The sequence below is a fragment of the Portunus trituberculatus genome, chromosome 24 (genome assembly GCF_017591435.1).
Source record: "Portunus trituberculatus isolate SZX2019 chromosome 24, ASM1759143v1, whole genome shotgun sequence".
NCBI lineage: Eukaryota > Metazoa > Arthropoda > Malacostraca > Decapoda > Portunidae > Portunus > Portunus trituberculatus.
In genome coordinates this window covers 3,712,144-3,729,662 of record NC_059278.1, presented here as the reverse complement: position 1 = coordinate 3,729,662, position 17,519 = coordinate 3,712,144, and the positions used below count along the sequence as shown (strand labels likewise).

Genomic DNA, 17,519 nt, shown 5'->3' with positions numbered 1-17,519 from the left:
GATCCTTCTTTTGAATAACCGAGTAATTTTATGGCACTCCTTTGCCATCATTAAATTAAGATCATACTTATCAACTTGCACTAAGCTGTCTTATTAAGTTTGAAGAGAAAGCAATGATACTTAAATAGTATGTACTGTTAACTAACATATGTCATCATACCTGAAGGCTATAACACTGCCAGGTTTAAATTTGGAGGTGTATTCACACACTGTCATGTCTGAGTCACTACTAGATGTAACTTGCACAAAGGTGGATTGTGCAGGAGTCAAGTGTTCCTTCACTTCCACATTGAAATTTTCTAATCCGTTGATAAATTCCAAGTCAGGCACAAAAACTCCTGGGATCTTCTTATCTGCATCTCTGAAAATTTTGCATAAAAGATAGTAAATATATATTTACTATGATAGCCATGTCATTCTTTAGTATATATAAAAAATTGTCAACTGTAAAGTGGAGAACCTTGTAACAAGAGGGAATTACTATCAATAAACCTTGTTCTATTATACCATGCTTTTTCCTTCCATAATGGATTTTAGTTTACTATGATAGCCATGTCATTCTTTAGTATATATATAAAATTATCAACTGTAAAGTGGAGAACCTTGTAACAAGAGGGAATTACTATCAATAAACCTTGTTCTATTATACCATGCTTTTTCCTTCCATAATGGATTTTAGTTTAAGTATATTCATCATATAGTTTACTCACTCTTCCTTTGTTCCTTTGACTTGCATTTCAAAAATAATTTCCTCCAATCGTCCTTGAACCTTCAAGGGACGTATATTGGTAGCCTTGATCTGTGCTGGGGGCCTGAAGGAGGTGTAAGCAACAAGTACCACACTCTGGTGGCTCACAGGGTTGTGACGTGTCACTGTCACCACATGTTCTGTCACTTGGTCCACAAACACCTAAAAGTGGAAAGCATTCATTAAGTCTTTACCAATCATTAGAATTAGAGCACATATTTGCCATAAATGTAACTTTATGGAAAGTATATCACAAGGGAAAGTATATCACAAGAACATTCTTTCAACACACATTTGAATGAATTCCCTACATAATTCAGGTTTACACACCTGATTAAAACCATTTGCACCGAGCTCAAAATGAAGTTTATTTAGCAGATTTTTGCACTCTATTATTCCAGATTTTTTGTTGATTTCTCCACGCTGAGTGGTGCTCTCACTCCAGGCTGCATACACCCGCTGCTCATCCACTACATGAATCTGGAACAAAAATAACAATAACAAAGCTAGGCAAATATATCTTAAATAGTTTATATTACATTTTTTTTTCCCCCAATAAAGTATACAAGTAGATGAGAAACTTTATGGATATACATAACAATCTAAAATTATAATTTATTATTATTGAATGTTAATTCATCACAAGTATTTTCATCTAGCAATGAAATTCGAGAACTATCATGTATATGTATACTTACATGATGAGGTACAAGTTCATCATAACCTCTATTTGAGCCAGTGGCACAGCAGGCCATACTGACAAGGGCTGTGGATGGCAGCATGTCCCAAGCAGTACGGACTTCAGCTGGACTCCTGTTGTCATGAGTGAGGTCAAGAAACATGGCATGAGCAACTGATGGAACAAGCGGCCGCACAGGAGGCAGTAGGAAGGCTCCCACAGGCTCACCACCATAGCGGTACACCAGTCGACCTTCCTCATGAGAGTCTGGGGCTGACATGGCCTCTGACGAAAAGAAAATACATGAAGCAACAACAGGTTAAAGTTGTAAGCATATTGAACAAAGCACTTTATACGCTTTGCAATATTTGCTAGTTACTGCTTAATGAAAAAGAAGTATATACTGAGAGAAAACTCAGCAAATATAAATAACCATGTAAAAATCAATAATGACAAAGCAAAATATAGGAAGATTAGACATCTGGCTGTCCATTGATCACCATACAAATGCAATCAAGTAAATAAATCTGTACAAGCATACACACTCAAAGGACTACCAATTTCATGATTGTATATATATCACTATGCTCACATCAGCAGTAGAGTACTGTTTGGATTTTATGGCTGGTAGTGCCTAGGCCATCTTTTCAACAACATTACCTAACAGTCAAAATTTTACAAATCTTTCATGGCTCACCTCTGATGAGAGAATTGATTCCCAGCCGGTTAATGAATATGTTATCCGTCAGATCAGAGTTTGTGAAGAGTTCTGCAATCACATACAGGTCTGGTCTAACTTTTCTTGCAGCATCCAACATGTACTGAAATAGAAATAATTTTGTAAGCAATTTTTTTTTTTTTTTTTTTTTTTAATATCTGGCATAAATAAAACTTGAAAGAGCAATTAAGAGTATAGTTGCACACAGGCAGAATGATCAGCTTGAAGCCATGAGAGCTCTTGATGCAGTTCATTTTAATTCAGTGATCCAACTAGCAACATGAATTGTAGGGAAATACAGATATCACTAACCTCAGCAACATGGATGGGTGTTGAGTGACAGTTGTCAAGACGGATACCATGGAAGATACGAGCGGTGTATTCACAGTAGCGTCTCATTAAGTCCCACAGGAAAGGACTGTCCTTGGGTTCATCGCCATACCTCAGCTTAACGCTGTCCCCCCAGGCAACCAATTCTCTCCTCAAGTATACATACGATTCTTCTCTAGCAAAATTCTTTAGTGGATCATCCCCCATGACCCAGCCATTGTGGGCCATTAAGAAGGAAGCTTTCGAGCCAAACATCAAGGCCTCCTCTTCCTCCAGTGTAGTGTCTTTTCCATAATGAGTAAAGTACCTGTGGTAAAGAATTATGGTATTATTTATTATATGCAGGTAAATCCTACAAACAATGAAAAGCAAACATTATAATAAAATATTTATATTAGGTATAGACTGCAATAGCATGAATTAATATACTCACGGAGGAACCAGTGGATTCTCTTTTGATACTGCAGCAATCTTAGGTCCATCAGGCTGAAGGCGCTGGTAGCTGAAAATGTAGTGCAAATATGCAGGTAAGAAAACTTGTGATCTGTGATTGGAAAGGGAGTCATCAGAATTCTCATACATATTAGATCTCACCACAATGTTACCTTGGGCTGAGTTTAATTAGTTTCAGAAGACTTCTTGGATTGAAGAAAGCAAACATGACTTGTTATGGAGGTTTGTTAGCACACAGGAAAAGAAAAATTGGTAGCATACATGAAAAGCAAGGATCTCTCAAGAAGTGAGAAAGTCAGTATAAAGAGAGAGAAGAAGCTACCAGTATACATAGCTATTGATCCACAGCTGTGTCTCACCGAATAGTGCCCAGACAGCAGCTCACAGCCCTGATGAGGTGTGCTTGAATCTCGCTGGCACGCTGCTCATTCAGGTGCTCCAGGTGGCGTCGGAACTCAGAGCAGCAGCGCACCACACGGTCAGCCTCATCACTGGCCTCTGGTCTGGAAAGTGTTGGCCAATCTTAATTTTGTTTCTTAATTAAAAATGGTACATTTTGATTTTTGTGCAGATTTGCTTATTCAATGGATTATAACAATGAATCTTTTACTTCTTCCAATGATGAATCCAGAGAGTAAGTCGTCAGTTTACTTTGCATTATGCTTTCTTCTTAATGATTTGGAGATCTCTCCATACTTTTGGCAATTATATTTTAAACTAATTACTTTCGTCACAATTTTTCAGAGCTTTTATTTTGAAATAGCTAACAAAAACTAAATAACCATTTATTTATAACTGGATATGTTGTACATAAAAAAGAGTGCACTTTTCTTTCTTTGTCAATGAATACTGCACTTAACAGGTCTCTTTTACTCTTTTAACACTTGTAAGCTTTTTACTTAACTGTATTCAACTAGTGTATACAAATTATCAGTACGTACTAAAAATGTTGCTCACTGACATGTTTTCTCATATTATAGTAACACTAGTAGTAGTATATTAAGACTAGTATAGCTATGCATCTGCATTCTAAAATGAACAAAATTAATTAATGAATTATAATATAGTTCAATGGCTGTCAATCTTCAGATCAAATTTTTATGTACCGAATGTATACCTATCTTGTTAATAACGTACACTGTATGAATGTCCTGTAAATCTAAGAATGTTTTACACAGCTAGTGCTAATACTCTATTCCCAGTAGCAAAAAAACAAAAGCAATAAAATATACAGCCAATGCCTGTGAGCTCTAAACACTGTATGCTCCTATACATTTATAAGTCAGCATCAAAGAATTAATATAAGCACTAAAAAAAAGAAATCAATGTCAATGTATAAATGTAACTGTCATTTCAACAACAAAAAAAAGGTAAACCAAAAGTTCCCAGGTTAATCCACAACCACTTTGGAGGACAGCACAGGAAAGAGTTATGGAACTAGTAAGAGTCATCCAACCAACCAACCAACCAACCCACCAAGGGAGTGTGACCCCTTCCTAAAAGCCACAGACCACCTCAAGCCAGTACCAAATTGGCAAGACTTACCCACTACCCTGGAGGATCTTCTCTTTCGACTCACTAGGAAAATACAAGAACAAATTACCAAAAAAAATTAAAAGAACATAAAAAGAAAAATGAAATAAGAAACCACCTCAGATAACATAACAAAGTCATACTGCAATTTCTAAATATATCATTCTTGTTGATAATAAGTAAACTGAGGAGCATCCTGAAAGTAAGTAATTTAGTATCATTATAACCTGCATGAATAGAAAAAAGGACCAGAAAATAGAAACAAACAAATAAATAGAGAAACTTACTTGGGCAAATTATAGAGTCTCACTGCAATATCCATATCTACTGTGCAAGTCTTCCTTCCATATTGGGGGTCTTGTTTGATCACTAGTTTGTTCTTTGAAACTTCTTCAGCCGATGTCTTGATGGAGGGAACGATGCAAGAGATCCTACGACGGAACTCTTCAACCATCTTTTCTATGTCAACTGTGTAGAACTCGTGAAGTTTTACTTGAGGTAAGAAATAGTTGTGTAGGGCATTCTTCACAGCCTGTACAAAATGGGATGAATTTAGGGTTTCTATTTAAATAAAATTGTATGCACTCATTACATATTTCTAATACTTGGATATGAGTGCACCTATACCGTAATGTAATGATTTTCCAAACATATAACATTACCTCAATATGTTTCTCTTCTGTAATGGCTTCTGGTATTCCTCGGTCCTTCCACTTTCCATCCATTACTTCTAATGCCATGTGGTACAGAACTCTGTCTAGCAAATATGCCGGACGAAGGTGAGGAGAGTTATTACAGTTGTATGTTGATTCTGGATGTTCTTGCAGCCATGGAGTCTCATTAGCCGTGTGGTTCAGCACAATGTCAGTTAAGGACAACACCTGGGAAAGTCAAGTTGTTGTCTGTGGTAGCTTAATACTGTGAAGAAATTTTCAAAATCTATTCTACAACATTTATCTTATCTTGAATTAGAAGTTGGTAAGACTGACAGGTTTGAAATAAGATGGTTGCATAATTCTTATATGATCAAAATGGTTTTCTAAACAAAACAGGCACTTAACAAAAGTTTAGTAGCCAATAATGTCTCCCTACCTTCCATTCTTGTTTCATTTTCTTTATCAGCACTTCAACATCATCAAAAGTGAATTCATTACCAGGAATCTGAAACTCGACGTTGAGTTTGTGCTGATCCTTCAGGGAGTAACTTGAGTTAGAGCCTCCTAGTTCCTGGAAAAAATAAGCAATAATAATAAAAGGAATAAACATACGGGTATTACTAGAAAGGAATAAGCTGTCTTCAGAATTATATTAAAACAACTACTTTGAAGACATTTGTATGACTGGTCAGAAAGACAAGCAGTACCTGAATTGGTGTGAAGTGTATCATGTTGTAACCACTTTGATGAGCCACTTGCAGTCGCTGTTCCCAGTCTGGCAGGGGACCAAGACTCTTAGAGAGGACAGTCTGGCACTGGACACAGTCTTGCTGGAGGACTTCATTTGTGCCAACAATTAGTGTTGGATCCACCAAGAAGAACCCTGAACCTTGGGCTTTGTCTTTATTCTCACTGAAAAAAAAGACAAAAAGAGATGCTTACTACATTGATATCCTCAAAAGCTTAGTAATTTATTTTCTGGTAAAGAACAAAAGTTGATCTGTAAAATAATATAGCAAAACAGCAGAAGGAGACTAAATGTATGGTCATACTATAAAACAGTAATACAAAATTAACATTTTTAAAATACAAAGTCAAAGAATATACAGAAAGAAGAGTTTGATAAAAGAAAGTATGCCAATGAACATCACTTAGAAGGGAGGAGTATCAGGTAAAGAAGCACACAAGTGAAGGAGGCATGAGTACAAAGGCAAAACTCAACAAGCAAACAGTGCTCTGGATATGAAGAGGTGACTTTTTTGCTTTGGCCACAACTTCGGAGTATATTTCCTTTGACAGCAAGGTACAGTACTAATATAGTACCCCTACCTCATGCCTCCCCACTCTACTTTAATGGAATCAACAGCCATGGCTGATAAAGATGTCTCATCATGAGGACATGCAGAGCACACTGACCTGTCATCATAGGTGAAGTAGTAGTGGAAGGACCCAGCCATAACAAGGGTCACCTCCACATAGAGAGCCGTGTCATCACCCTTGTTGTGGGAGTCACTCTTCCACTGAAGGTGACGGTACTTGGTGCGTGTGAAGCCATCTTCGGGTCTCTCTGGGTGGTTGGTGAACACACTCACCTGACGCCCAAGTAGTGTGGGGCCTGGACGCAGCTGGAGGATCCAACCTGATGGAATAATAGTGCATAACATTAAATGTCACCATTTTGTATTGCACACACACACACACACACACACACACACACACACACACACACACACACACACAATATAATATATATATATATATATATATATATATATATATATATATATATATATATATATATATATATATATATATATATATATATATACACATATATTCAAATAAAGTAATGAATAATGCCTAGAATAAGGAACATACCTTTCTGCAGACGAAAGAGTGTTGAATCTAGATGGTCCTTATGGTTCAAGGTGAGCACTCTGACTTGTGCCTGCTGTTGCAAGGTTCCTTCATCCTGGGCGGCAGCAACGGTGCTGCTCACCTGCAATATGCAGCAGTATTCTGATCAAGAACCTGTACTTGCCAAGCAATTTTAAATGATGTTTCATTATCATGACACTTGGTGCCTTGATTTACAACATTGCAACTTCCTTCCTTCCCTCACCACTAAACACGGTAAGATACAGGTCACATACATCACGGGTTTCAAATACTGTAGCAACATGACAATGAAATGCAATTTTGAATTTCTAAACACAATAAACAGGAACTGATTGACGAAAACTAAAGCTGAAACTTACATAATGCTTTCCCCCAAAAAAATGATACTAACCAGAGAATTGGACGTGTCACAGCCTTTAGTAATAAAATGTTTAGGTAATAATATTTTTTTCTTTTAATACCCTATCTTTGCATATATGCTAGAGCAGCTAGACTAGTCTTGCCATATATTAACTATAAAACTTCTGGAGATTTTCACTAACACCTCATATAATATCAGAAAACATGTAAATCAACTGAAAAACATTCTATTTATTTACATTTGCTGCAGTAACAAGGTCACAATACCATAAAAAACAAATAATAAAAACTGGCCACTATATCAATGTAGATTATAATTAAATGGAAAAGACTGGTGCACAACAAAGGGATGGCTGGGAGCATTGACTCCAATCACTCCATGTAAGACCACATAAGGGGATCGAGTAACAACTAAGTGGGCCTTTTCTTATTTCACTCAATGTTGCATCAGGCCAGCTTTCCCGTCTTACATAGAAAAAGATCAGTATAAAGGTGTAGCGTAAATATCACCCACAGTTTAAAGGTTAACATGGGGTGTGAATGGTAATGTGCCATATACGGTGAGGTGGTCTGTCCTGGGCCTGAACACTACCACCAGCCTGACAGTGACAGTGATAGCTGCTGGCCACGAAAGTGTAACCAATTCCCGGTACTGAGGCCGCCTCAAGGCACGACTTAGTTCTAGCGAGACACTGCAGAGTGATAATGGCCTCTCCAATAAGTAAATAACAACACACACACACACACACACACACACACACACACACACACACACACCACTCCCCATTAAATCCCTCCTATCACTACATTTTATGCATTTCAGGTAAGAAACAGTAGAAAATGCCCGGAAAACACTCAGAATTGAAGGAAATGTTGAGAAGTTGACACGGGAAGGGACAAGGATTGGTGACAAGGTGTCTTGGTCCGGGTCATGGCGGGTGCCAGGCAGTCTGAACTGTGGTATACATAACCAGGACCGTGCAGAGACCATTGGAGGGGCAGGGGCTCAAAAGTTTAAAAGGGGTACATAGAGCATAAATTTGAGACTTTCAGTTTCAATTTGGCGCCCCTTAAATGCTGCAAAAGGGCACTTCGGACATCAAGATTCAAAGGGGCAGGGGCTCAAGCCCCCTCCGGCCCCCCTCCTCTGCACGGCCCTGTACATAACCATTGGCTTATTTAACATAGTAAAGGGTTATTTATCTATTTTGCTGGTTAATTCTGACTGCTTCACACTCTGGTTTTGGAAACACAGGGGAGGGCAGGCAAACAATGGTGGGCTGACCTGGGGAGGAGGGCATGGCTGAGATGCGCCTGTGGCCCAATATTTACGTGCGTAATTCATTTTAAAAAACACTAGAAGAAAAAAGGCACCCAGACTAGAATGCGCTACATTTTTAAACGTAATAAATACTTTTAGCTAATAACCGAAATATAATATCGTTACCGAGTCGATTGTTTACAAAGCGATACACAGCGAATCGTCAGTATTCATAATTCACCACAAACACATCACAATGTCGCGATGGAAAGCACACCCACACTACATCATGTTACATTTTATAAATAGGAATTTTTTTTTTTTTTTTGCTTTCCAGCCAGATAAAGAAAACAGATTTCACGTCGTATAAAGATTTTAGTTTCCTATTTTTTCTACCGTTAATTTTTCTAAAATTTGAAAATACGAATAGATAGACTAAATTTTATAGAATATGATTACTTGGGTCATGTTTTTCATATATTTCAAGTGTTATATCAAACACCAAAACAACCCTAGCGTGCTAATTGAAAAAAAAAAAAGTTAAAATTATTGAATGCCGAGTGTTATTTCAACGAGACACAAGAACATACACGATCTTGATTGCTTATAACTTGATTTACATTCCTATCAATAAATAAAATACAAAAACAATGCGAACTCCAATAATAAACGAGAAAAAATCGTGATATTGAGCCGAAGTAGTTTTATTTGCACCTTTTCTCACCACCTCCATCTCCCCTCTCCTCCCACCCACATTCCTCCCCACCGCTCCGCTTCCACCTCCTCCACCTACTCCAACATAGCGAGCCCTTAAAACACCTGCTAACACCTGTAAAACATTCGAAAAACGCCCCATATCACTTAGCTGTAGGGTGAAGGGGCGGGACTGACGGGGCCTGGCGGAGGTTGGCGGGTCGGGGCGCCAGAGATACTTTGGTGTGTGTGTGTGTGTGTGTGTGTGTGTGTGTGGTGGTGGTGGTGTGTGTTCACTGTTTGATCTGGTGCAGTCTCTGACGAGACAGCCAGACGTTACCCTACGGAACGAGCTCAGAGCTCATTATTTCCGATCTTGGGATAGGCCTGAGACCAGGCACACACCACACACCGGGACAACAAGGTCACAACTCCTCGATTTACATCCCGTACTTACTCACTGCTAGGTGAACAGGGGCTACACGTGAAAGGAGACACACCCAAATATCTCCACCCGGCCGGGGAATCGAACCCCGGTCATCTGGCTTGTGAAGCCAGCGCTCTAACCACTGAGCTACCGGGCCGTGTGTGTGTGTGTGTGTGTGTGTGTGTGTGTGTGTGTAAATACCTAGAAACAACACTAAAGAATAAGAATAAAACAAGTATCAAAATAAATCGATAAAAAAATGAATGAATTAGAAAAATAGAAAAAAAAAAAAAAAAATACTACACTGCTCACTCACCTTAGCGGCGGGGGATGGCGCGGCGGCGGTGGGAGAGGGGGCATGGACCTGCTGGGCCTGGGGCTCCTGGGTCACCACGCCGTCGTCGTGGACGCCCATCTTGAAGAAGTTGGTCAACTTCCTGTGGAGATCAGCAGGGTATGAACATAGTGATGAGATCTGCTGCCTACGTATCAGCGGATGGTGCTACAGCGGTGACTGTGTGCAAATTTGTACATTCCTCCTTCCTGACAACGAACATGATCTCTAATAACAATACTGTACCTAGGCTATCAAGAACAATGCTACACTTGTTAAGTTAGCGGAATCTGAGAGAATGCGCCCGAGCTGTGAATGTGCAAAGCTGCAGCATATCCTTAATATTTATCTAATTCCCTGATCATGATTTGCTTTTGTTACAACGTGACCGTGACCGCCCTACCGTTACGTTACACACCACTGCCAAACACACCACTCATACAAGCGGTTCTGTACTACTTGAATCCACCCACACTCAATGAATATCAAAACCTTAAATTGGGACATTCGAAATCAAGAAAATGCAAATTCACTCCATGCAAATATAACTTGGCAAAATAAAAAATAAGTAGTACGTACTTACAAAACTTATGTTTATAAGGTTTTCAAAATAACAAAAGTAAAATATTAGTTAGTATTGGTTAATGGAACTATCGGGACATCTGGATCAAGGTACAAACAGGTTGGTACGGCGTCTTGCTAGCCACGGACAAAAGAAGAAAAAATAAATAAAAGCCCCACAAACATTGGCCGAGGTCGAAACCAAACAAAATAAAGACGTTAGTGGTCCGTTAGTGATCGCTGCCCCATCAGAGGAGGGGCTCGCTGCGTCAGGTCGTCGCCCAAGACCGACTTATCAAATGCAGAGACAATAAAACACTCCACAAGCTGAGCACCTGGCAGAGGCTTCATCCGTCTCTTGCCGCCCCGGGGACTGAAAGGCCTCCACAGGTCTGCTAGCTGCTGCTGTTGCTGCTGCTTTGGGAGACACCTGGGACTGAGGTGCTGCAGGCTTAGGTGCTGCAGGCTTAGGTGCTGCAGCCTCTGGTGTTACTTTGGAGATTTCTTTTGACGTTTTGGGTGCGGCAGGTGCTTCCTGGGATGCCTTTACTGCCGTTGCTTCCTGAGGAGTTTTGGGTGCTTCCTTAGTTGCTTGAGGTGGCTTAGGTGCTGAAGCTTCCTTGGATGCCTTTGGTGCTGGTTCCTCCTTGGGTGCCACAGGTGCTTTGGGTGCTGGAGCTTCCTTCGGTACCTTTAGTGCTTCTTGAGGTGCCTTAGGAGCAGGAGTTTCCTTGAATGCCTTAGGTGTCTTTACAGGTGCTTTAGGTGCTGGAGCTTCCTTCGGTACCTTTGGTGCTTCGTGAGGTGCCTTAGGAGCAGGAGTTTCCTTGGATGCCTTAGGTATCTCTACAGGTGCTTTAGGTGCTGGAGCTTCCTTTGGTACCTTTGGTGCTTCCTGAGGTGCCTTAGATACTGGTAATTCCTTGGATACCTTTGACTCCTCTTGGGGTACTTTAGGTAGTGGTCCTTGTTGCAGTGTCCTTGGTGGTTCCTCAGATGCTTTCTTCGTGGCGGCGCTGGCTGCCATGAACTCCGGTGTCTCCGTGAGTACAGAGGGACTCTGTGTAACCCTAGGAGCCTTTGGTGCTGGGGCCTTAGGTGTTGTTCGGGCTGCTGTAGATTCAGGTTCCCCGGATAGGGACGCCGTAACTTTGGGTTGCGGCGGTTCTGGCGCTACCTTATTTTTCCTTGGAGCTGGCACCGGCGCCACATTAGGAGCTGTGGAGGGCTGTTCTTTTGTTGGCTTTGGTTCTGGAGGCTGTGGTGCAGACTTCTTGATAGAAGACGCTGCTGGTGCCGGTGCTGCTACTGCTGGTGGTGGTGGTGGTGGTGCTGTTGTTGCTGTTGATGCTGCTAGGGTTGGACATGATGTCCCCTCTTCAGTTGGAGCTGCTGGGGCAGGGGCCTTTTTCACCTTCTTCTTCTTAATGACTTTGCCCTTCGCCGGTGCCTCACTCATTGTGGCGGTGAGGCTGTGCGAAGAGTGCTATTAATGTTGCTGCCTTCCGCAGATCACAGTTTACGATCTAAATTCGAACTAGTTCTTCATTAATAGCTTTACAACAATGATAGCCATGGAACATTTCCACATCAATCCCTCGCTGCTATATTTGCCTCTGTTGAAACCTCTGCATATACTCACGTACAGGGAGAGCCCAGCGGAAAGCGATGTATCTTTGCTATGCCTATGCCCATGTATTACACAGTTCCTCTCACCAAAGGACGGTATGTGACCCCCACACAAGTTTAATTTCTAACCCATTCAGACGATAACTTTATTATCTAAAAGTGGTGAAGTGATGAATACAATGCCTTGCCTCTTCGCGTGCATACCCTTGCCTATAATACAGTTTGTTATAAATCTTTTCTCTCTGTCCTCTCTATATGTTCTACGTCGCAATGTTACCCTCAAAATGGTATAATCTTACTGCTGCTAATGTTTGCTTATAACAGCATGACAAATGAAAATACAAGAATGAAGAAAATGAAAAAAAAAAAAAAAAATCCTTGAAAGTAGCCACTTTTCAGTCTCAAGAAAACAAAGCGGCTAGAAATGTAATGTACACGTTTTTGTCTTTCTGCCTATCTAACAAAGTGTGAATTATTTGGTCCACTTCTAGCCATCCGGTCTACGTCCTGCTTTACGTAACCAGAAATGTGGAACACGTAGCTGAAGTGGCTTGGCGCGGTGGCATACGTGCATGTGGCGAGGGTTTCTTAGGATGACGAGAAACATGCCGTGGCATGTGCGTGTGGCGAGGTGCGAGTGGTGTGGCACATATGATGCACAGAGAATAGTGTGACGGTGATGTGACAAAAATTGTCTGAGTGGGAAGTGTGTATCTCGAGTAAGTGTGAAAGTGTTGCTGGAAGTGTAGCAATGGCAAGTGTGCAAGTGTACTGTGACGAGGACTTCGTGTGCATCACAAGGGAGTGAGGTGTGTTAGTGTGGTGTGGTACAGTAGCAAATGGGTGGGCGTGGAGGTCTGTAATACGTGCACACATGTACTACTATGGGCGGGAGAATGATGGTCTTCGATCAGTACGCGGGGGGAGGTTGACGGCCGCCGAGGCTTCGCTAAATAGCCGAGGAATTCAAGAAACCACAAGTCACGGCAAGAAGGGATGAACAGGAAGGACGGTCATCCTTTGAGCGACTCCCTGAAGATACACAACAGGTTGTGTGGACCAGAGCTGGGAAAGGTCAAGGGCGAGGCCTTCACCTTAAAACGAACCGAGGGCCACCATCAACCAACAACCAGCCTGCCTGCAGTCTTACTTATGCCATTCTACACACACACACACACACACACACACACACACACACACACACATTGCCAAATTAATAAACCGTATATTATTATTATTATTATTATTATTATTATTATTACACACACACACACACGGGAAATAAGATCTGGGAATGGAGTAAAAAGTGGGAGATGGAATTCAATGTAGCCAAAGCCATGTCATGGAAATGGGAAAGAGTGAAAGACGACCAGTGAGAATCTACAAGATGGGAGATGGAGTAGAACTGGAGAAAGTAAAAAAGGAAAAGGATTTGGGGGTGAGGATGGAAGAAAACAATTTGGGGGTGACGATAGAAGAAAACAATTTGGGGGTGACGATGGAAGAAAACAATCAACCGGTAAGCCATATTGATAAAATCTTCAGAGAGACATACAATTTGCTAAGGAATATTGAATTAGCATTTCACTACATGGACAAAGAAATGATGAAGGAATTGATAAGTACTATAATAAGACCCAGATTGGAAAATGCAGGGGTAGTGTGGACCCCCCATAAAAAGAAACACAAAGAAGCTGGAGAAACTACAAAAAATGGCTACAAGAATGGTTCCAGAATTTGAAGGGATGACATATGAGGAGAAACTAAAGGCTATGGATCTACCAACTCTGGAACAGAGAAGGGAGAGAGGGAATCTTATACAAGTTTATAAATTGATCAACGGAATGGACCAAGTCGATAATGAGAAACTGCTCCTGAGAGAAGAATATGACAGTCGAAGCACAAGATCGCATAGTAAAAAGCTGAGGAAGGAAGATGTCTAAGAGATATAAAAAAATATAGTTTCCCGCAAAGATGTGTTGAGACGTGGAACAGTCTGAGTGAAGAAGTGGTGATAGCAACGAGTGTGGATAGTTTTAAAGAAAAATTGGATGTGTAGATATGGAGACGGGGCCACACGAGCGTAAAGCCCAGGCACTGTAAAACTACAAGGTAAATAAATACACATGCACGCGTCCAGTATCGAGGCATTTCAGCAGCGACCATCTGCTCAAGACAAAGCACCAGCATTCAGTACCGGCATGGAATCTGATACTCGGAGTGACGAGTTGAACTGCTTGGGGCGAGAGCAAGAAAATAAGTGAACTTTTCTTTAAACTACTTTTAACACTCGAACAGCCAGGTTTTGAAAAAAAAAAAAAAGGCATGTGCTAGCATAGCGGTCATGCCTTAACGGCTTAAGCTATTTTGGCACAGTTTTAGCGTTAACAATTCTTAACGTCATGAACGCCACTTGTGGTAGAATGGTCGTTTGGGAATATGAAATCGATGTACACACTTACTTTACTTTTACCTTTACCTGTGATGGATACACACCAAGCTAGGGCACTAATAGTTATTAAGGGTCAAACCATAACGCATACTCATGTCAAGAAACTGGGACTCGGCAGGCGCTAGTTCTGCTTGTCGCCACCCACCTCAAGACGACCGCCAGCCAGCTCCATAAGACATGCAGGAAGTTCATGGCGTCTATTGCCATAAATATAAACACAAACAGCACCACGCAACAGCACCCCGCGACAGCACCACCACCTGCCAGCACCGGCCCAGTGCCACGCACACCACACTCAACTGCCTGATGGAGACTGCCCCGGCGCCAGAGAGGAGCGAGCACGACCCTCGCTGCTGAACCAGTTGGAAGCGATTCGGAAAACATGTAAACTTTCGTTCAGATCAGAAGCTAACATTTATACCTTATTCATTTCAGGTGAATTTGCTGCGATATCAATTCAGTATACAGATTACGAGATACTAACGATATAGACTGCCATACTTCCATAGAGTCAATGACGGTAAGGATGTAGATGAGTGGGAGAAAGCGCGCGGCGACCACTGATGCCCGAGACTGGACGATGCTAAGTGAACCAGCCGGCGCGCGGGGCAGAGGCAGGCAAGGCCGGGTTGCCGGGTGCGGACGATGTTCAAAGTCACCTTAGGCCCTTCTGTTGTGAAGGATAGTTGTTGACCCTCTGTGGCCCTCCACTACCTTAACACTATGTCCTACACATGGTATCTATGAGACGAACTTCATTTGTATCTATGAGAAGAATGTCATGAATATCCTGCCCTCTCTGTTGGCAATCAGCAGCATTACGGGAACTGCCCATAACAACTGGTCCTTACCATTCATTCATTCATCACGGAAAAACATCCCGACGGTATGGTGGAGACAAAAGCAAAATAGTGATAACCAGCTTGATATCAGACATCTGGCCGGGTGATGAGGCATGTTCCTCCCTCGGTGGCTTTGTGCCATTTACAGGAATCACGTGTCCAGGACACCACGCCCAAGCACTGCCAGTCAGCTTGGTACCTGCCGACAGCCTCGTCACCCAGTGGGATGCTACCACCACAGCTGGACAAACTGTAACACAAATGTAATCCACATATTGAATGATCCAGTAATGATTTTTTTTTTTAATAAAAAAAGTAAACAGGCAACTTCTTGGTAGTGAAAGACTCAGGGCCTTCCTGAATGATACTTTGCTTCTCAAAACGATCGCCGCGGCGCGCGTCCTTACACCTGCTTGTGGCGGAGTGAGGCGGTGTCCTGCCGCGAGCCAACCCCTTCCCCCATCACGGATGCTCTGTCGATCAATACAGTCACGGTTTCTCAAAATAAAAGTCATTTTACGCTAGAACTGGCCTGACCCCGAGGCATCTGTGATCACGTGAGGATGGCAGCTTTCCCCTGCCCGGGACTCACGACAGGGCACGACTCCCAAGGCCGCGCCAACTCAGCGGCGAGGATGCTGAATTATGAGTCACAATGAAGTGGCGTTCCGTGCTCCTTAGACACATACGCATTAACGAAGGAAAAAAGTGAATATCTATTATTGATTTGATCTGAGAAGCCGACCACAACAACACGGCGAGGTATCATGAATCGTCAACAGGGACCACTGAAGACTACGAGTTGGAGGCAAAATCCACCAAAAACACAGGCTCATGATGGTGACAATGATGATGATAATAATAATAATAATAATAATAATAATAATAACAACAACAACAACAACAACAATAATAATAATAATAATAATAATAATAATAATAATAATAACTTTTCCACTAATATTCAAGGCGCATCCTCAATATTTTCTGACACACGTGCTATCGAGCAGGGACCATGAGCGAGGGCGGGAGGGTAAGAGAGATAAGTGTCTCACGCCAGCCCCAGGGAGGGAGAAGGTGGCTGGTTCTCCCACACCTCGTCAAGCTTAACAAAGTTTACCACCAACCCACCTTTCCCTTACCTGACCACAAGTAATGTTTAAGTCTATCGCGACAATAGCTATGAAATGTACCTCCCTGTACTTACTCCTCCTCCACCTACTACTACTACTATTACTACTACTACTACTACTACTACTACTACTACTACTACTTCACTACTACTACTACTACTACTACAACTACTACTACTACTACTACTACTACTACTGGAGATGAAAATATCAATAATAATGAAAATAGCAATATTAATGCATGAAGCACTATTCCAGGGACTCCAGGGCTTCCTCTGACTGACGTTAATCCAACCAATAAAGCTTGAGAGGAGATCGAAGGAAGGACGGAAGGATGGACGGAGGCAAATAAAGGTGAGGCTAAGACCAGTATTCAGAAACGCTTTGCTCTCTCACAACGACTATTTTCAAAGGCTCTAGTTGAAGATACTCATGTTTTTAACCCCTTCAATACCAGGACGCGTTTCCATACTCATTCTGCTTAAGTGAAGACTCTGGCCATTAATCATCTGACCTCCATAGATCCTTCATAATGTCAATAAAACAGTTGAATCACACCCAAAAATTCATTATAAAGATACGTTCCAGTACTGAAGGGATTTAGGATATTTTTTTTTGTATGGTTCTGGTGATGGATTAGCGAGATTTATAATTTATCATAAGGAGAAACTGTCTTGAAAACCCTGCTAGTCGTCTACGGGGACTTGAAAAATTGTCGTGGTGAGAGAGCAAGGCGTTTCTGAATATGTCCGCAAGAAAGGTGCGAGTCATGATAAGAGGGACAGACGGCGACGGGAGGACAACGACAGCA

General features: G+C 41.6%; 1 protein-coding gene across 1 annotated transcript in view; it reads right to left on the bottom strand.

The window, feature by feature from the left end:
* The window catches only part of LOC123508468 (neuroblast differentiation-associated protein AHNAK-like), a 67,309-nt gene that overhangs the window by 7,015 nt on the left and 42,775 nt on the right, over positions 1–17,519 (bottom strand). Inside the window, 17 exon segments of the mRNA XM_045262220.1 lie at positions 161–361; positions 711–910; positions 1,079–1,228; positions 1,447–1,712; positions 2,125–2,248; positions 2,458–2,782; positions 2,909–2,977; positions 3,288–3,431; positions 4,474–4,506; positions 4,749–4,993; positions 5,124–5,342; positions 5,554–5,688; positions 5,825–6,029; positions 6,534–6,756; positions 6,996–7,116; positions 10,074–10,194; positions 10,988–12,124. Coding sequence (XP_045118155.1) covers positions 161–361; positions 711–910; positions 1,079–1,228; positions 1,447–1,712; positions 2,125–2,248; positions 2,458–2,782; positions 2,909–2,977; positions 3,288–3,431; positions 4,474–4,506; positions 4,749–4,993; positions 5,124–5,342; positions 5,554–5,688; positions 5,825–6,029; positions 6,534–6,756; positions 6,996–7,116; positions 10,074–10,194; positions 10,988–12,124 — 3,918 coding nt within the window.